At 47.9% G+C, this 19,208-nt stretch overlaps 7 protein-coding genes across 7 annotated transcripts; 5 read left to right on the top strand and 2 right to left on the bottom strand.

Annotated features, from left to right (window-relative positions):
* Window positions 1-101: 101 nt before the first annotated feature.
* Window positions 102-2,880, top strand: HD556DRAFT_1483259 (amino acid/polyamine transporter I; the record flags this gene model as incomplete). The annotated part of the gene is made up of 15 exons (XM_041308664.1): window positions 102-221; window positions 275-321; window positions 376-430; window positions 492-572; window positions 622-688; window positions 738-770; window positions 822-915; window positions 966-1,067; window positions 1,119-1,210; window positions 1,258-1,320; window positions 1,374-1,444; window positions 1,491-1,527; window positions 1,578-1,725; window positions 1,774-2,086; window positions 2,134-2,880. 15 exons carry the CDS (start codon window positions 102-104, stop codon window positions 2,419-2,421), a joined length of 1,611 nt encoding a protein of 536 aa, XP_041165943.1. The 3' UTR covers window positions 2,422-2,880.
* HD556DRAFT_594542 (uncharacterized protein) lies at window positions 2,881-4,377 on the bottom strand. Its single transcript, XM_041311042.1, has one exon. The coding sequence runs from the start codon at window positions 4,269-4,271 to the stop codon at window positions 3,150-3,152; it is 1,122 nt and encodes a 373-aa protein (XP_041165942.1). The 5' UTR covers window positions 4,272-4,377; the 3' UTR covers window positions 2,881-3,149.
* Window positions 4,378-5,267: 890 nt separating this feature from the next.
* Window positions 5,268-6,271, top strand: HD556DRAFT_1437355 (uncharacterized protein; the record flags this gene model as incomplete). Its single annotated transcript, XM_041305693.1, has 3 exons — window positions 5,268-5,291; window positions 5,350-5,444; window positions 5,497-6,271. The coding sequence occupies 3 exons, from the start codon at window positions 5,268-5,270 to the stop codon at window positions 6,269-6,271; spliced, it is 894 nt and encodes a 297-aa protein (XP_041165941.1).
* A 288-nt stretch (window positions 6,272-6,559) lies between these two features.
* Window positions 6,560-8,096, top strand: HD556DRAFT_1227041 (uncharacterized protein; the record flags this gene model as incomplete). Its single annotated transcript, XM_041297128.1, has 6 exons — window positions 6,560-6,872; window positions 6,922-7,476; window positions 7,528-7,565; window positions 7,618-7,682; window positions 7,744-7,868; window positions 7,921-8,096. 6 exons carry the CDS (start codon window positions 6,560-6,562, stop codon window positions 8,094-8,096), a joined length of 1,272 nt encoding a protein of 423 aa, XP_041165940.1.
* A 480-nt stretch (window positions 8,097-8,576) lies between these two features.
* Window positions 8,577-10,494, bottom strand: HD556DRAFT_1226547 (uncharacterized protein; the record flags this gene model as incomplete). The annotated part of the gene is made up of 2 exons (XM_041297085.1): window positions 8,577-10,190; window positions 10,240-10,494. The coding sequence occupies 2 exons, from the start codon at window positions 10,492-10,494 to the stop codon at window positions 8,577-8,579; spliced, it is 1,869 nt and encodes a 622-aa protein (XP_041165939.1).
* A 239-nt stretch (window positions 10,495-10,733) lies between these two features.
* HD556DRAFT_1329048 (glycosyltransferase family 4 protein) lies at window positions 10,734-13,770 on the top strand. Its single transcript, XM_041301637.1, has 9 exons — window positions 10,734-10,993; window positions 11,053-11,298; window positions 11,350-11,848; window positions 11,916-11,929; window positions 11,980-12,032; window positions 12,109-12,308; window positions 12,363-12,615; window positions 12,668-13,047; window positions 13,101-13,770. Exons 1-9 carry the CDS (start codon window positions 10,880-10,882, stop codon window positions 13,550-13,552), a joined length of 2,211 nt encoding a protein of 736 aa, XP_041165938.1. The 5' UTR covers window positions 10,734-10,879; the 3' UTR covers window positions 13,553-13,770.
* Window positions 13,771-19,168, top strand: HD556DRAFT_1533117 (DNA polymerase phi-domain-containing protein; the record flags this gene model as incomplete). Its single annotated transcript, XM_041309538.1, has 18 exons — window positions 13,771-14,031; window positions 14,093-14,296; window positions 14,370-14,488; window positions 14,539-14,607; window positions 14,725-14,842; window positions 15,051-15,380; window positions 15,430-15,969; window positions 16,027-16,189; window positions 16,240-16,424; window positions 16,477-16,679; window positions 16,726-16,900; window positions 16,953-17,061; window positions 17,113-17,285; window positions 17,336-17,743; window positions 17,800-18,121; window positions 18,169-18,752; window positions 18,813-19,050; window positions 19,074-19,168. The coding sequence occupies exons 1-18, from the start codon at window positions 13,924-13,926 to the stop codon at window positions 19,166-19,168; spliced, it is 4,143 nt and encodes a 1,380-aa protein (XP_041165937.1). The 5' UTR covers window positions 13,771-13,923.
* Between the last annotated feature and the right edge of the window lie 40 nt (window positions 19,169-19,208).

Genomic DNA, 19,208 nt, shown 5'->3' with positions numbered 1-19,208 from the left:
GAGAGTGCTTCCTGGTGATTCCCGGTTGACTATTAATCTCTTTTATACTGCGTGGCCAATAGATCAGGCTCATTCGAAATCACCACCTACAACGGTGCAATATGGCAGCTCCGAGCGCTTCAGCGATTTCGAAGTTGCACCCGCAACCAAGTGGAGATGAGGCGACTCTCGCCAAGCTAGGATATAAGCAGGAATTTTGCAGGGAATTCACTCCACTAGAGGTGAGATTGATTTCAGACTCTTCCATGTACACGACACAAGCTAATAATTGCAGGTGGCTGGACTTGCATTCACCTATGTTGGAGTGGTTCCTTCTATAGTGTAAGTTGTCACTATGACGCAAGCCAATTTAAAATTTGATCAAAACCCGTTCAGCTCCGTGCTCTTCTATGCAATACCAAACGGCGGGCCTTTCGCGATGGTTTGGGGTGTAAGCTGTCATCACACGTGGAAATTGCTGTTTCGTAACGTTTTACGTTTCCTCTGCGTAGTGGGCATTCGCTTGCCCCTTTATTATGTGCACCGGGTTGGCGTTGGCAGAGCTCGCATCAGCAGCACCTACTTCTGGCGGCGTATGTCATCGGCGCTGTCGCTGTTTCACACTTGACTAACACGATCTAGCTATACTATTGGACTTACTCTCTCGCTTCTCCACGATGCCGCAATTTTCTGTCGTGGATAGTTGGCTGTAAGTCCTGCATTTTGATGCGACATGCAGCCGGTCCTGACATCTGCAGATTCGAACACCATAGAGATGATCACGGGAGTTGGTAAGACGGGTTTCATTCTTTCAACAGTCTCCCCCTGATCACGCGTGCTAGCTTCCGTAAACTGGGCTTGTACAATTCAAATCGTCGCAGCAATCACCATTGCCTCCTCTGACCAGGTATATACAACTACCAGCCTGCAGCTCTAGTAAGCTCGTCCTCATGCAGACATGACACTCTTTATATTGTTTGTTATAGTGGTATATACGCAGCTTTGGGTTTGTCACAAGCTGTTCTCGTGAGCCTCGGTACCAAAGTTTTGGCAAGGTTGCAGAGACTATTCACGTTGGTTAATGCATCGTAGGTGTTGTAGAGTTCGTCCACAATCATTTTTTTCAAATCATCCAATAGCCTGTGCTTCATAATCATCATCGCGCTTCCGATCGCAACGCCACCAGATTATCGAAACAGCGCAAAATTTGCGCTGGGGGAATTCACTAACTGTATGTATCATCGTCCAATTACGCTCGCAGCTCACAATTAGTTGTAGTGGCCGGCTGGCCATCCGGATTCGCATTTATTTTGAGCTTAATGGCTCCTCTTTATACAATAGGTTAGACCATATTCTTTCGAACCATTGCTCCATGACGATCTTTAACCCACCAGGGGGTTATGATGCTAGCGTCCATATGAGCGAAGAGGCCTCAAATGCCACTATGGCGATACCATGGGCAATAGTAAGTAACACTAAAAATGACTAATTGCTGTATTTATCTCAGTCAGGTCAGTTCCATTATTGTATCAGCCTTCCTTGGTTTGGGTATGTGGAATGACATGTCACTCTGATCTTGATGACATATTCTGATCCAGGAATCAACATCTCCCTTGCCTTTTGCATGGGCACTGATGTCGGCGGCGTCTTAAACAGCCCTCTTGGCCAGCCTATGGCACAAATCTTATTCAATTCGCTCGGGCAGCAAAAGGCCCTGGCTATATGGTGTCTCGTTATTATAGCGGAGTACGTTTTAGTGTCATGTAGTCTATTCCCAGCCTAACCATAGAGCAGGTACATGGTAGCATCGAACTGCCTCCTGGTCGGCTCTCGCCAAACGTTTGCATTTGCTCGTGATGGAGCCCTGCCTTTTTCACGGTATTTGTACCGGATCAATCGCTACACAGGAACACCCGTCAACACAGTTTGGTTCGAAATAATCTGCTCTCTGGCAATTGGACTTTTGTCATTCGTAAGCATCCAAGCCATCGATGCGGTATTCACAATTGCTGTCACCGCATCGTACATCGCGTACATAACGCCGATCACGAACCGCTTTGTATTCAAGAATGATTTTAAACCCGGTCCGTTTTATCTTGGGAAACTGGTGGGTTAATCGGCGTAATGTATTCTTGACCTAATATGCCTCTGCAGAGCTTTCCGGTCTCTGTGATCGCTGTGGTGTGGATGACCTTCATGAGCTTTGTTTTCTTCTTTCCCGCGACCCCACAAACAACGGTACAGGAGATGAACTATACGGTTGTGGTGCTTGGAGGGTTCATGTTTTTGGCAATTTCCTGGTATTATTTCCCGGTGTACGGAGGCGTACACTGGTACACTGGACCCGTATCCAACACACCGGTCATCAGAGACGAAGATTCTATATCGGAGAGGAAGGAAGAACATGATGCCGATATCTATGTTGAAGCGGTGGATGTATAAGTAGTGTTCATATAAGATTGTCGTGAAGTCAACGGTATACAAAAATGATATGTGACATCATGGAACAACTAGTAAGGGCCGGTCCATGTTTCGTAGAATTTGAAACCATTTGTATCAAGGTCCCGAATAACCTTGTGATTTTTGTGGGGCGGTGGGGGCAGCAGAGCGTGATTTGGTCCGACCCGACCATGTTATAATTTGCGAAGAACCACCTCCCTTATGAAAACGTGGTGATAGTGGCAGAAGTTTGCCTCATGGTAGGACAGGTGCTTTCAATATGACCGCAACAGTACAAGGCGAAGGAGCCGCACGGCCCGTAGAATGATAATTTTGCGAACATCTGATGGTAATGATGGCCTGATAAACGCCTCCAATCAACACTCCACTATCTCTCACAGCCGATCCAATCTACACCAGAAATAATCCCCTTGCTGGCTAAGCTCACATCCTGCACCTCCGCGAGGATGAGTTTGCATCATCATTGTACACTAATACATAATAAGTAGTATCAGTAGAGCGACCAAGCAGCTATGATAGGAGATACCAATTTACCGGCTACTGGTGATATCATCGTTTATTCTGGTGAATGTGGGTCCAAGAATCTTCTACCGGTACGCCCTGCCTAGTATATCGACACCACGTCTTATCAAGAGAGGTTCTAGGAGAAGGGGTTGATAGCAGAAGCTCTTGTGGAGAGGTTGGACTGGAAATTAGTGATGGCGAGTCGGTTACTCGACTAGAGACAATTCAAAATAGAGTGATAAGATACGTTGACGCTGTGGCCCAGGAGGGGTAGTCACGGTAGAGTAGAAAATATATATACGAGCTCGTATGGCAGCTCTGCCTACTGCTCGGTCTGCGCTTGGAGGGATGTGAGCCGCTACCACGGAGCTGTATGTTCGCTGGGGGAGGGAGGAGCTGGGTAAGCTGGCCGTCTTGTCAGAGAACTGCGTTGTGAGTGAATCGATTTTCTCCTTCGTGGATTCTAGTAATGGTGGAAGAGGAGTTAGCTTATTCTGACATTCTTCCACTACACCGTATAGGTTCCCGGCCATTTCTTCAATGCGTTCGACAGCTGTGGCAAAGTTTTGTTCTTTCTCTTCCCGTTCTCTCACTAGCGAGCTTCTGATATGTTCCACCTGGCCTAGCGTGGTTTCGAGGAGATCTGAAGCGGTTAGTACTTTGGCTACCTGGGGGGCGATGGCAGCGATAACGTTGTCAACGATGTTGGGAGTAATTGCTTCCGTAATTTGCTGCGCCACTTCCTTCGCTAACTCAGATGCCTCGTGTTTCTTCATGATGAAGGCGACGGCTCTGATGGCTGTTATTACTGGGAGAGGTATCGAGCTTGAGATTTGAGTTATCTGGAATAAGATAGAGATTAAGTGGGTCAGCGTATAAGGTTCTCCTGAAAGGCATAGAGATTTCTTAGTGAGGTAGTCCTCAGCTGTCTGGTAGTTTAGAACCGTGTTTGGGAGGTCTTCTATTTCTTCCTGACTGAGCGCGTTGCGGACTGATCTGCGAGTTGCCAGACCATTGGTCGGGGAGTTGTTGCGGGTGATGGGTTGACTGGCTCCGACGCTTGCGCTTCTTCGGATGGATGTGATTGAGGATCTTGTCGAGAGTTCCCGTTCTGTAGTCGGTTTCTTGGGAGGTTTGGAGAGCTTCATGGTGAATTTCCTTGGTTGCCTTGAAGCGTTGGGGCCGCCGTTTGGCGTCCTCGGCGCTGGAGTGCGCGATGTTGGTTTTGAGTTCCAGGGTCCTTGTCGGGGTGCCACTTGGTTCCGGTCCAAGAAGCGATTGACTCTAGGTTTGTATATACAACACTGTATGCTATTGAATACGTACATATGTTTGGCAATACGGGCTCAAACCGAGTACTGAAAAGTTCAGAACTTGTATGCAGAACAAGGGAGATATCTGACCAGTACAAAAGAAAGCTTATTATTCCATTCTTTTGAGGTCCCCGGCTTCTTCATTGATGCAATCAAGTGACACCGTGTACTACGACACTATGCCTCTTCTTGAGAGTATTCAAGCTCTCCGCCACATCTTTCATCATTAGTTGCCATCTCGGAACCCATTGATAGGCAAACTTGGTACAAACGGATCAGTATAGGTCCAGACGGTTGTTGTTCGAAAACTCCGCCTGCGTGTAGTAGGGATGATCATAGTAGTGCTTGTTCAGTACAAATAGCCCCTATCATCGTAGTTTGTTCTTGCTGACGTAAGCGGTGTTAATAGCAGGTTCAAGTTTGACTGGCAACTTGATCTTGTTGTTCTTCACCTTCGAGTCTTCTAATTTTTTTCATTGCCGGTGACTGCAAATGCTGTCCTTGATATTTATACTAGGAAATGAAACTCGATACCATCCTCAATGCCTTCAACGGCGCCTCGAGGCAAAGCTCTCTTCGGAAGGGTCTACTAGTATGGGTCCCTACAGCATACTTCCCCATTCATGAGGCCTTCAGGTCCGAACACCGAGCCACTCGTCTCCACATCGAGAAGGTATTCAGAAATTACCTTACAAGGCAAAAAATGAAAAGTGTTAGGACGCAATCGAACCCTCTTCCAACTCTTTTACCTTCCCTGCTAACCGAGTGGCTCGTCCCTTATGCTTGGACCATCGCACACGATTGCTTCGCGCTTTTTGCCTTTAAAGGCAGAAATGCGCGCCGCAGAAAAACAATCGTACTCGATGTCCATAGCGCGCCTGGTGCTTTAAAAGACGCGCGCAAGATGTGTAGATTTCACACAACGCACTCGCTATTCATTCACTTCAAGGATTCAATTCCACTCCTCAGATCATTCACAGCCCCTTCTATCCTATCAAACATTATCACAATATGCCTGCTGCAGGACGTAACACGGTACGCTTCTAACCTTCCTCACATCCCACGCCTTGTACTTATGACATTTTATCTACAGACACCTGTCAACTGCCCTGTCTGCCACAAGGCTATAAGCCGCAAGGCGGATCTTCCTAGACACATGCGTACGCACGATGAACACAAGGAGGCTCTGTACGTGCTCGTACCTTATCACCATCCCAAATGGTTCCTGACCTATTTTCAGTATGCACGCATGCCCATTCCCTAACTGCGATTACAAGACCCTTCAGAAGTCAAATCTGCAGACGCACATCAGGACACACACTCGTGAACGTTCGAAGACGTGCCCTCACTCTGGGTGTGCGTTTTCCACCACCGATCCGGGTAGCTTGACGCGTCACCGCAAACAACTACATGGCTACGAGCCCAAAGCGCGTCGCAGCCCCGGTGGAAAAGCTGCCCGACGGACCGCCGCCGCGCCTTACCCCTCTACTCGGTTTATGAAGCCAGAAATAGAGATTCCTGCATCGCTGGATCTCAACCACCTAGCATTTCCCGAGCTCGCAGGGCTGGTTCCCTGCGATGCGCTCTCACCTGCTGAGTTCAGCGACTCCGGCATCCCCCAATCCTCGGGCGAGCTCACTGAACTTCCCTGGGAGCGACTCTTCCCCGATCTCCCTGCCGAGAGCTTCGCCTCCATCTACGAACAACCTTCTCAGCTCCCCATCCCCACCTTCAACTACTTCCGGCCCTCAACTGTCCCCATCGATCTCTCCACTCTCCATATGCCGCAGTTCGACCCAGAGCTATTTTCTGATGTCAACTATCAGCAGCCCGTTCCTGATGTCAACTTTCAGTTCCAGCCCGACTCAGGAAAACATCTGAACAACCCCCTACCAGCTGAATTGGACGAGTTTTTGCAGAAATATGGCTCCGGGTACTTTGAAGACCTCTACGCGTGCCCAGACAATACGATGTATCCGATGGCCCAGCCCTCATTTACGAACGAATACTTGTGAAAACTTTTCTCACCTTCATATTACCTATGGATCATTATCATCATCGACATCACAATGTTATACTCAGCATTATCATTATCATTATTGTTCACTTATATCACACTACTCACATCATATCTTCATCCGCACTTTTAGACCTTCAACTTGTGCATTGTATTAGTAAACGAATCTCATGACTATAGATTGATAACCTCGGCCAGCGGACACGCTTGACGTGCGCCAGTCAGTTCAGCTCGATTGGCAAAGCATTCTTTGTTCTTGTTTGTAGGAATCTACTAAATCTTGATCATGGACATCTATGACCTCTCTAGTGCAGCTTATAAGAAAGCCAGGCGACAGTACTTGAAGACGACAAAGAATAGAAATGAAGACTTAGATGCAGAATGGACCCCATTCCGAGCAGCGGAGAAAAAATACAAAGCACGTTTTCCCCCTCCCGATCTTAGCCACGTCTTGGATTTAACATCAGTCACTTATGATGCTGAAACACTAGCCAGTGATCGAGGTTTTTATTGCAACGGGGTTGAGATCAGACTTCTTGAGACGAATGAATCAACGTCTTCTGGCGTCGGTAAAGCATTCACAGTTCCCCGCGTCCCAGGTATGCAAGAGGAGATACCATGCAGGTGAAATCAATAACCCTCTACCAGGTCTTGTTATACTTCCATCGTTTGTTTCCCCGCAGGATCAACGTCGGCTAGTGCGATGGGCTCTTCGTGACCATGCACGGCATCCCAACGAGACAAACCTCGATGCTCATTATATCCTGCCCGAGGAAGGATTATGGAATGCACATCTCAGTTCAGATGCACCTTTGGTCAGAACACGAGCATGTACTCCAGAGTTGTCAAACACGAAATCCGGAAACTCTGGACCAAGGCAATTGGTCTCTAATACACCGGCTGATCCCGCCAATTTTCAATCGATGCTGCATTCACCAAAGCCTCTGCCCGCGCCGTCCCCGACTGTTTCACCAGCCTCACCCACTACACTGATTTCAAAGTTGCGCTGGGCAAATATCGGATGGTCATATCATTGGGGTAGTAAGCAGTATGACTTCACCAAGGGCAAGGGTCATGTCGACAATGAAATCGGAGCCATATGCAAGCGGGCTGTCTCCAGTGTTGACTGGAAAAAAGTTTTTGGTCAATCGGACGAGGAAGGATGGAGTGATGAACATTGGAGAAGTTGGCATGAGACATATGGTATGAATTCTCGAGTTCTTGATCTCGCCTGACTAACCGCGAGAATCGTAGAACCTGATGCTGGCATCGTTAATTACTATCAAATCAAGGTATGGTTCATTCCCGAAATAAACAAGAAGTGTGTCTTAATTGTTCCTGTAGGATACTCTCATGGCTCACGTAGATCGCTCAGAAGTCTGTGCTACATCACCTTTAGTTTCGATATCGTTAGTTATCAAAGCTTATCTTCGGTGATCAATAATTTTTGATGTGGCGATTTCGCGACAGGCTGGGCAACGCCGCTATCTTCCTCATCGGTGGTCTCACCAGAGACGTGGAGCCAACGGCAATTCTTCTTCGCTCGGGTGATGTTGTGATAATGTCAGGACCTGCTTGTAGACGGGCCTATCACGGTTTGTCCGAGCCTGTCGTGTGCTTACATCAGATCTGATCCAAATCTGCCAGGCGTCCCCCGTATCTTGGAGGACACTCTACCCGAGCACTTCTCCCTAAAATTGGATGGCGAAGGACTCTCTAGTTGGACATCATATGAATTATACATGCGGACAACTCGGATTAATATCAATGTCCGACAGGTCTTTCCAAAGGGGTTCGATCCTGGCCTACAAGTGGAAAATTGATGATATTTTTAGCGTCCTTAAACCACTGCATAACTCAACTTGTTTAGTGTTCGTTAATTACCTATCGCTGATTATGGATAGGAACAGAGAAGGCCTTTCACTTTGACAGGCCACGAGGACGATGTACTCCGAAATTACTTTTAGGTTATGGTTAAGCCGAGTACAATTAGCTCTTAAATCGATCCTTGGATCTCTGTACTACCTCCAACATCTGACTATCGGGCCCAGCTATCCAGATTGCAACAAGCCTAGGTACCAGGAAGGCGTGATATTCGCCATATCACGCAGGCTAGATACGAACAAAATGAAAAATTACCTTGTGCTCCAGCTTTCAAAAAAAAAAAAAAAAGAGGCAAGTTCAATAACCTTTCTGAGCGCGAAATATTCACATGGATACTTACATGACAGTAGAAGTGCTGTAGGCATGAAAAAGTAAGAATATCAACTGTTGGGGTGCCTCGGGTCCGACCATCAGACACATCAGTACTCCTCTTCGTACCTATCCATACTGGTGCAATGCCTCGTAAAAGCATTCCCGGGCGAAAGGGCCCGCCAAGCGCTTACCTCCTCGGCAACATCTGATTGAATGTGTCTTGGCGTCGCCGGCGCCGATGATCCGCTTTCGACCTCACCCTCCTCATCATCATCATCATCAACAACTTCTTCCCCACCTAGAATATGTGCCAGAGCTGCCATGTCGATGCGTCCCGAACCCCGACTCACCTCCATTCTGGCGGTTTGTGGTCCACGATCTGCGTGGTGTGCGACTGTGTCATCTTCTTCTTGCCATTGGAGTCTGAATAGTGGCTTCAAGGCCTCTTGTTCCTCGCTATTTCGAAGAAGCTCTTCTAATTCATTCTCTACAAATAGCTCGTCATCACGGATGTGCTCCGCAGACCCCCCACCTCGGCTAAGAGCCAGGAGCTGGAGACGAGAAAGAGAATGCTTCGAATCGTACGACGAAGTACTGAGGAGATGCGTCGTAAATGGAACAGTTGGCGGTGTTAAGATAGATGAGGAAGTATCAGAATGCGTTGTCGAAGCGGCCGGGCCCTCGGATACGATAGGATTCGACAGAGTATGAGATTTCGCGGACAAAGGATTGAGCAGGAAATGGTATACATCCTCGATGCTATGATCGTTTGTTTTTCGTTTCTTACGGGGCTGTTGACGACGAAGCTCAGGAAGCTCACTGATTGAAGACGTCTCCGAGAAAAATGCCTCCTCGTCCTTCTTGCCGTCTTCGTCTGCCGGATCCGCCTCAATTATGATACTGGGCTTTCCAAGAGCGGACATTTTCTTCGTCCATATCTCTTCTTGAAATTGAATGACATCTATGATCCCCTTCGCAACAATAGAGCGCTTCGGAACTTTCGACCGGGCAGAAGCACCGCGACCCTTTCCCTTATATATGAATTGATCGAGCCAAGGGACTTCCCGGATCCATTCCTCGAGTAAATCATAGGATGCTTTGTAACGCGATGTAACTACACCACGCGCAAAGCCAAAGCGTGACGCGAGCGCATTAGCCAGTTCACTTAGGTGTGGCAGGGGGCTGCGTGTCTCCGCTTCAAGTGCGAGAATGAGCATCGCACAAGCGACAGGAGGGGTGGGAGACTGTAGTACGGGTATAGCGCAAGCCTCTCGGCTAATGATACCCGACAGGGACGTAGCAATACGCAATACCGCATGAGACGACAATGGTGTGAGGATGGTAACGAGATCTGAAGGTAGATGAGAAGTGGCAGACTCAGGATGTAATAAGGACTGAAGATGAGACAGGAGGATGGGAAGATGGGCAACTGGGTCTGATGAATTTAGGTCAAAATTCAGGAGAGATACCACGGCCACGAATGCGCGCGACAGAGACAACGGCGAGACATCAAGGAAAAAGGCAATGTCGCGGAGGGAGTCCGACTTGTGTGCCTCACGTAGGGCAATAGCCATAGATGCACCGGCAGCTAGCTTTGCCTTGCGTCCCCACCTGTATTTGCCTTTTGTCATAGCTTGTGTGAAGATAGCTTCTGCACGTGGAGATAGACCGGGATTTTGCAACTTGGTCAGGACGGAAGTGATGAAAATGCTCATGGCGATCTGACATGGCGTGTGGTGAGTAAATAATTTCCAAGAAAAGAAAACTTACAGCGTTCCCTCTATCACGCGCTTCTTTGTGCTGCCCAGCGAGATTCCATCCCTGCTTGTGAATATTTTTGAGGGGAGCCGCCGAGGAGGAAAGCCACGAGCTAAGTTGAAACTGGCGCCCAGAAGAGTCATGGGATTCTGTATGAGAGGCAAGGACATACTGATCAGAATTAGATAGTGTACCACATTTTATGCAGATGGATGAGCAGACGTCGTCGTCCCAGACAAAAGTTCCCCCACAGTCCGGGCAGGTCATGCATGTACTTTGACAAAAGTGGGTTGGGTTAAGACCCCGAAAACCCAGTGCTTATTTCAGGAATGATTAGATCAACTCCTTCAACTCCACTGGATGAAACGTTTTGTTGGACATGTTCGTAAGGTTCAACGTTCAACCGCTCAAGACCCTCATAAACTCCTATTTCCTCTTTCAAACAGATCCAGTTTAGGTCGCGTTGTTCTTGCTTGGCACTCGGATGTGATCAGGGTCCTCTGCCTGACTTACTAGGCTACATACAGTGTGAGTTTCTTATGCTTGTGGGGCACAAAATCCTCAACCAAGATTAGTCCCACCAGCGCCAATCTGATTTCCGTTTCGCTTAAATAGTGCGCTACCCTTTCTACTAGCTTCAACCTCGTTTACCATGTCTCCTCCTTCTACTGACTTCGAATCCAAAGGCTCTAGTCATGCCAAGCGCAGGCTTTCTAGCGTTGACGCTGCAGGCAAACCTGCTTTCCATGCCTACTCCTCCCTCACTGTATGTTTGATCGATCATTCCCTTAGTGCATCATGCTGATGCTGATGCCGTGTTATAAGCCTATGTGGGCAGGTATCGCTGGCGCTCTTGTGAATGGCGGACAAGGCTTTGAGATCGCGATTTCCATACATGACTCCGTCTACAACACCGATTTCGCATCGGCCATCGTGCCTTACACCTCCAACGATCCTACTAAGTCCGCGTCTGACATTGCGAATCACGTTCTTCAGACCATCAAAAAGTTCTCTCAGGAGCACTTGTGCAAGTTCCTTGGCGCTGGTGTTACCCTTGGTCTCTTGAAAGAGGCGAGTATTCACTCTATCTCGTTTGTTATCGATGCTTACATATTCGTCCAGTGTCCCAATCTCTGCACTCATTTATGGCTTGAGGCTGATATTGTCCCGATCGTCTTCAATATCAAGCCATTCCACACTGATTCACTGACGCGCCCAAACATCAAGCATCGCATCTCCTCAACCACCGGTTCATATGTTCCCTCCGGTGCTGAGACCCCCACAGTCTATGTTGATCCTTCCCCACTTTTGGATCAGACCGACAACCTCCAGTCAGGTGTCGCTACGAAGCTTCCGATCCCGCGTACTCTTGATGAGCAAGCTGATTCTGCCGCCCGAAAATGTCTAATGTATTACGGCCCCAACAATAACCCTCGCCTCACCATCGGTCCCCGTAATCAAGTTACTGTCGATGCGGCCGGCAAGATCCATCTGATAGATGATCTTGACGTCTACAGGAAATCTGTTGGACCAGGTACTTGGAATGCCGTCAACAAACTCGCAGACGAATTGCGAGAGAAAAAAGTCAAGATCGGTTTCTTCTCTTCCACACCTCAAGGGGGTGAGTAACTTATCGTCAATTGTCCTATATCGGATCATAATTTTGTGGCTTTTCCTGGCGCTTGTAGGTGGAGTAGCTTTGGTGCGTACTTTTCACGGGTCCCGGTATAGTTTTACTCACGCCCATGACAGATGCGACATGCTCTCATCAGGTTCCTTACTGCCCTGGATGTTGACGCTGCATGGTACGTAACATTCCCCGCATCCCCATGATTCTATTTCTCTTGTACCTGGATACTGACGCTTGGCGACGACTGCTAGGTATGTGCCGAACCCATCGCCGAGCGTATTCCGTACTACGAAAAACAACCACAACATCTTGCAAGGTGTTGCTGCCCCAGACCTTCGCCTCACCCAGGAGGCGAAAGATCAATTTGATGCATGGATTCTTAAAAACGGACTTAGATGGACTGCGGAGGGCGGGCCCTTGGCCCCTGGCGGCGTTGACATTGCCTTCATTGGTGAGTTCTTGGTCCTCTTCTCAGGTATCAACTGCTCATCGTTGTACATTGCAGATGACCCTCAGATGCCTGGTCTTATTCCGCTCATAAAAAAAGTCAGACCCGACCTACCCATCGTCTATCGATCGCACATTGAGATCCGCAGCGATCTCGTGCATGTGAAAGGATCTCCTCAGGAAGAAGTCTGGAAATACCTCTGGAACAACATTCAACTAGCAGATCTCTTCATCAGTCATCCAGTCAGCAAGTTCGTCCCTAGTGATGTTCCTATCGAGAAGCTCGCATTACTGGGTGCCGCCACTGACTGGTAAGCCAAGTTCGAGTTCATTACTTCATCCGTTGACGTATTTGTTTGCAAGGCTCGATGGGTTGAACAAGCACCTCCACCCATGGGATAGCCAGTTCTACATGGGTGAATTCCGGAACCTCTGTGTGAAGGAGAAGATGAACGAGCTCAAATGGCCTCAGCGGGACTACGTCGTCCAAATTGCCCGCTTCGACCCAGCAAAGGGTATTCCAAATGTCATCGACTCGTATGCTCGCCTCCGTGTCATGCTCAAAGAGTCTGGAAGGGTAACCGAAGCGGAGGTGCCCCAGCTATTGATTTGTGGCCACGGTGCCGTCGATGACCCTGATGCCAGCATCATCTACGACCAAGTCATGAACCTCATCAGCTCGCCTGACTACAAGGTGTACCAGTCGGACATCATTGTGATGAGGTTGCCCCCAAGTGACCAACGTGTGTAATCGTCGGTTCGAAGCTGCCCAGGGACTAATTTTCATTTTGCACAGTTCTCGACGCTCTGATGGCTAATGCCAAGATTGCCCTTCAGCTTTCTCTTCGTGAGGGCTTTGAGGTCAAAGTTTCCGAAGCCTTGCATGCTGGTATACCTATCGTGGCTTCCCGCACTGGTGGTATTCCTCTTCAAATTGTGCATGGCAAGTCGGGCTACCTCACAGAAGCTGGCGATAACAATGAGGTTGCCAAATACCTCTTTAACTTGTACACCGACGAGAAGTTGTACTCGGAGATGAGTGAGTACGCGCGTACACACGTCTCCGATGAAGTTGGCACTGTCGGAAACGCCGCCGCTTGGTTGTACCTCGCTGTCATGTACAATCGCGGTGTGAAGATCCAGCCTCATGGCGCTTGGCTCAACGACATGCTAAGAGAGGAGACTGGGGAGCCTTACGTTGAGGGCGAGCCTAGACTGCCTCGTGGTGGGCTGAACATCCAAGGTTAAGAACACTGGAATAAATTTGGATTACTCGCTTGCTTTTACGAAATTGTGAATCATCTTGTACTTGTTTCTAGATCCTAGCTATTGTAGCTAGTAGATACTGTGTATATCTCACAAACTGTAACATACCCTGTGTGTAGTTACTGCCGCAATTTGTTGAACTCTTATCGGTTGAACAATGTACAGAAAAAGTACCAAGACGCTCGGTATTTGTAGTAGTAACTCCGAGTCGCCGACTCTGCTGCTTAGCTCTGCTTTGTCTCTTGACGGATGCTGATTCTATAAATTTGGCGGATCTCGTTAATATTGTCTTTCTTTCTTATTCACGAACATTTCGTTGGCCGCGGCCCCTTGATTATTTGAATAGCTCTAAGATGATGGAAGTCGACACTCACTCGCCATCCACAAGGATGACACGTTCCTTCAGCTATTCACTGAAGAGGCCCCGCTCACCTGGGTCCCCAAGCCAAGAACGCCAGCCGGTGGGTAACATCAACTGCTCACGAGATAGACCAGCTTACAAGTGGTTTGCTATATGAACAGAAACGTTCATCACTTGCTTTACAGGATACGTATCTGAGTCGACGAGCATCCTCCATTCTTTTTTCTGCCAATCAAAGCTCGAGCAATCATCATCAACCAAGCCCAGATGATTGGGTGAGGCAAGCTAGCGACCTCTCTATCGGACGCCCAAGTAGTGTCGATCCTGTTCCTTCGCCAAGTGGCGATATACAGGATGAGAACATGGTAAGTGTCGTTTGAACTTCGTATTGCTCGTGGACGTGTTTCTTCAATTATCCGATTGCTAACTACATCCTAGGCACTCGACCCAGATGAACCTCCTAAGTCTTACTCATCAGTGCTTGTCTTTTCGCCACCACGGCTACTACAGCCATCTCGAGCACACCCTTCAACCGCGCAGTTAAATGCATCACAATCGTGCATTAGTCCTCCCCAGCACCTATCTCAAATCATCGTGGGACCTGCAGGACAGCCATTAACACCAAGCATAACCATGGCACACCAACAACAGTCTTCCTCGGTATATGTGGAGCCCGGTATATCATCAGATGAATCGTCAAACCAGCAGGGACCGACTCAAAGCCACAACTTTTTTCAGACTACATTATCTGAAATGCCAATTCCACCACCACCTCCGATAAGCCAATCTCCAGGATCCAAGTTGACTTCGGGGAGAAAGCAGCGCTTTACGATGGGGCCACGTGCAGACTGCCTGAAGTGCAGAATGGGCGAAAAGGGGCACTGGATGCATTTCGACTAGACATTGGAGTAGTAACCTTGCTTAATTGTAGATCTATAATACTTTACACTAACTTGTGCAGCCCACACTACCATTCAGGTTGTCTTGGTTCTGGTCAGAATTTAGGTACTTACAGGACCCGGACGCTGAGGGAGTTGCTCAAAGGATAATAATGTTTTGCTTTGTTTACCGAAGCCATTGAAATTAAATATGTCACAACAACCTAATCTGTCACTTCAGTTTTTGGTTTTGGAAATTTTGGAATGGAATCCCTGTACGACGATGGCCACTACTCTTTCCCTATTCTGGAATTTATCATCAGCATCGAAAAAAGAACGTATCAGTGCAACAGTCAGGCTTGTTGATTCCCTTGAGCAGTTTCAGGAACAACACACTCCCAAGCCTGAAGTTTCGCCAGGCTCCGAGGATGATGAGGAAAACGTTGGTTCAACGGATGGCTTGGATGTCTTGAATGCGCATGATGTCGCGTACTCTATACGGCGGCTTATACGAGGGCTTGCAAGTCCTCGGGAAAGTAGTCGGCTCGGCTTCAGCGTTGCGCTCACCGAGGTATGAGTCTTCACTTTCGAGAGCTATATTGCGACTTCACATCTATTAGTTACTCTCTCGGCTGGACACTGTCACGTCTGCTCAAGTCATCTCAATCATCGTTGATGGATCGAAGATTCAGGGGTCTATGACTGGTCAAGAAGAACGCGATGTCCTATTTGCTCGCCTCTTTGGACTTGCTACTATCATTCACTCTGGGCTCCTTGTACGGCAGACCCCGCTGTCGACATCTCCTTCATCTGCCACAAATTCGTCCAGTCTTGAAAGTTACAAGGAGCTTGTCAATCATCTTCTCGTTCTCGCTGAGAAGAAGTCCTGGCTACGAGAATGTACTTGGTGGACCATCGGGCAGGCTATTGATGCTGTTATAAAGTCTTCCGTTTCTTGGAAAGAGGAAGCTCTAGCTTCTACGCTCGAAGTTGTGTATGAGCGTGAAAAGAACATCTGGACACCAGAAACGGTCGCCATAACGTTAAAATTACAACCTGCGATGCCCAAGCATGACTGGAAAAAAACTCTAGCACCGACATTCAAAGATTCGGCCATTTTGGCTTCCGCTAACTTTTCGTCCCTTGGGCGCATATTGAAGGTTTGAAGTTACATGTCTAACGCAAGATGAAAATATTGATATTTCCCGTCTGCTCAGGAAACTCCTGGCGATGATGAGTGGCAACAGAGTAACACGGGGACATGGAAAGCTCAATTACATTATGTATGGAATATCATTTTCGACGGCTTTCTCCCTGAGAGCGAGCCAGAACGTCGCCGGAATGCATTGTTTCAAGAGTTCTTCCGAGTGGTCGTCGACGGTATGTATTCCATCACAGTTTCGTGGATTTCAAATTGATGCCCTATGCAGAGACATTATTCGGGGCGTCATCTTCTCCTGAACGGAAGTTCTGGGGATTCCTTGTCTTCAAAAAAGCTTTACGCCGTGTGGACGGTACCGATCTCCCTATGCTTTTCACCAAAAATTTCATGCGGTCTTGGATCAATCATCTTTCTCACAAAGACCGTCACCTTCACAAAATTTCCCTGGATGTGGTGCGCCAGTTCTCGGTTTTCACTCATTCACACATGGCTGATTCTTCATTAGGTCAAAGATATCCAAGACTTTGTCCAGCAGAATCCCCAGCTTGGTTACACATTGATTCTGCAGTTAACTGGGATTCATGGGAGTCAACAGTTTGATAAACTGACCAAAACGAAGACCGTAGAATCAATATTGTCGAGGATGGACGGCGATGGTATTATGCAGTACATTCAAAGTCTACTAGAACAGATGGATGAATCTGAAAAGTATGTGCAATTTAGTAGTCTCAGGCTTCTCATAACAAAACTACAGCGGCGCTGTTGCAGAAGAAGCTAAGAAAATTTGGATTGCAGACCAGTTCACGGCGCTCGTTCGCAACGGTGCCATCCCAAAACGTGAAGACTGGATTCAGCTCATTCTCAATTGGTTCGCTGTGCAAGGGTTATACTCGGTCAAGAGAAAGTCTGCCAAGGGGCTTCTTGCTGCGGTATGGATCGACTTTCCGACCTAAGAGACGATCAGAGTTGACACTGTTGCAGCTCCGTATCACCCCCTCTAGTGTTCTTTCTGAGGATTTCCGGCGGATCTGTCGCGGTAAACTCCTTGGTTGCCTCGCTGATTTGACACCATCCACCGTATCGCAGAAAGGTCTGAGATGAGATTGGCAGTCACTTGATGATTCTGACTCAGTGTGGTTAGGTGACATGCCAAAGGAGGGAACAGTTGACGACGAATTTTGGATATCGAAGCTTTTCACTGTTGTCAATCATCTAGACAAGGACAGCAAGCATGTCACGTCTTTATCGGAGCCAAGTCAGGAGGAGCAACTGCTACTTCAACAAGCTCATAAGACAATAGATCATCTTAGGCAGGTTCGTTGCTCCCAACTTACGTTTTATTATATTTATTTGCTTCAAATCAGGTTGATGGTAAGATGAGAGAGGCAGCTAGAGGAGTGGAGCTTCTCCTGTCAGCCTCTCTGCTTCATCGTCGCTGCGCCAACTTAGACAATGATGAGCCTGATGCGGGGATACTTGAGGCGAGTGTTTCTTCCACATTGTGCAGAATCAATCTAATAGTTGTCATGATCCAGACTTGTATTGCTGCTGCCGCAACCATGTTTTCTACTGACAACAAGTCCAAAAATCGCAGAAAATCGCACACCATTTCACAACCAGACACCGACTCTCCCAAACCGATAGACATGCTGGTTGATGTGCTCATTGGTTTTCTCGAAAAGTCCACGTCTTACCTCCGTGCGATGGCCAACAAGTCTTTCTCATGTATCGCTAGCGCAGCCACAGAAACTACAATAGATCTTATCGTTGCCGTCAGTGATAATTGCTTACTTATCAGTTGTACATCATTTGACTTTGTTGTGTACAGCAATTGGAGCGCCGCAACCCAGCCGATCTGGTCGCTGATGAAGAAGACGAGACGGAGAGCGCAACAAGTGAAGAAGAAGATGCTGATGATGCTGAAGGTTCCGACGAAGACAACGAGTCTGATCTCGATGACAACGAAGCTGCTCTCGAACTGCGGATGAAAATTGAGGACGCACTCAAAGCAAACGGCGCCGAGGCTGCCATCGGGGATACCGATGAGGAGTCTGAGGAAGAACTAGTAGACGACGAACAAATGATGGCCATTGATGAACACCTCGCAGAAGTCTTCCGCTCTAGATCTGGTGACAGCAAACAAAGTAAAAGTATGGTCAATCATCATCGACGATCGCATAAGCTTAGACTCCCACAGATGTCAATGCACAGCGAGAAGCTACTCATTTCAAGAATAGAGTCTTGGACTTGGTCGACATTTTTACGAGGAGGATGCCCCAGAGTCCTCATAACCTGCGTCTAGTGTTGCCGTTGATCGAACTTGCTACTAAGAGCGGCAATGACGAGCGCCAGCTATCTGACAAAGCTCGTGGCATCCTCAACAACAGGCTTGCAAAGCTCAAAGACCCACTCCAGGAAGTGGATCAAGATTACGCAGAGACTATACTGGATGAGCTGCATATCAGAGCTCGTAAGGCGCACTCATCGGATGCGCTCGCGACTCTCAGTCACTGCAGTCTTTTCATTTGCAGAGTATTAACGAACGTTGGCTGCGAGAAATCTGTTCTTCGGCTGTACAGGGAGTCGCTGGCAGATTTCATGACCCGCAAGGCTTCCTCGTTGAACATTACATTTTTCAAAGATTTCATCACTCGTTATCCGGCATTAGGGTGGCGTCTCCGTGATGACGTACTGGATACGTCTCCAAAAGCCATCAATGCCTATAGGAAATGCCAGGCTTTCCAGCTGCTCAACACAATTCTTACTCTGTCGACCTCGGCGGTGAGAGCCTTCTCCATTGTCACATTTAGAATAGACTGATGAACCTACTACGATTATTAGGGTGACTCACAAGATGTCTTATCTTTCATTCTGAAACTCCAGACAAGTGTTCTTCACTTTATCGATTCAGCATGCGACGATCAAGCATCTCTCTCGGCCGCACAAATCAAAGACCTTTTCAAATTAGTGATGCTTAGCATCCGTCAGGCAAGCAAGGCCGATAACAGTAATCAAAACGTGTGGGACTCAGAGGCTTGGCGCAGCCTGCATGGACGACTTGTCGCTTCGAAGCGGTTCGGTTCGTCGATAGCTATTCTCAAGCTGTGCTCTCAAGTGGAATCGGCCCTACAAGCCAAACACAGCAAACAACACAATTCGATAGCATCAAAAAGGAAAGCAGAGGAAGTAGAAGGTGAAGGTGTTCCATCCGATGCTAAGCGGAAGAAAAAGAAAAGT

This window comes from Suillus plorans (assembly GCF_016647745.1).
Source record: "Suillus plorans strain S12 chromosome Unknown HD556scaffold_4, whole genome shotgun sequence".
Lineage (NCBI taxonomy): Eukaryota > Fungi > Basidiomycota > Agaricomycetes > Boletales > Suillaceae > Suillus > Suillus plorans.
This window is presented reverse-complemented; position numbering and strand designations above follow the sequence as displayed.

Excerpts from the sequence above, each read along its gene's own strand:
- HD556DRAFT_594542 (XM_041311042.1), bottom strand. The coding sequence starts at position 4,271 with ATGTACGTATTCAATAGCATACAGTGTTGTATATACAAACCTAGAGTC.
- HD556DRAFT_1329048 (XM_041301637.1), top strand. The coding sequence starts at position 10,880 with ATGTCTCCTCCTTCTACTGACTTCGAATCCAAAGGCTCTAGTCATGCC. Across the intron at positions 12,033-12,108 it reads CTGGATGTTGACGCTGCATG|GTATGTGCCGAACCCATCGC; the intron begins GTACGTAACATT and ends GACGACTGCTAG. Across the intron at positions 13,048-13,100 it reads GTTGCCCCCAAGTGACCAAC|TTCTCGACGCTCTGATGGCT; the intron begins GTGTGTAATCGT and ends CATTTTGCACAG.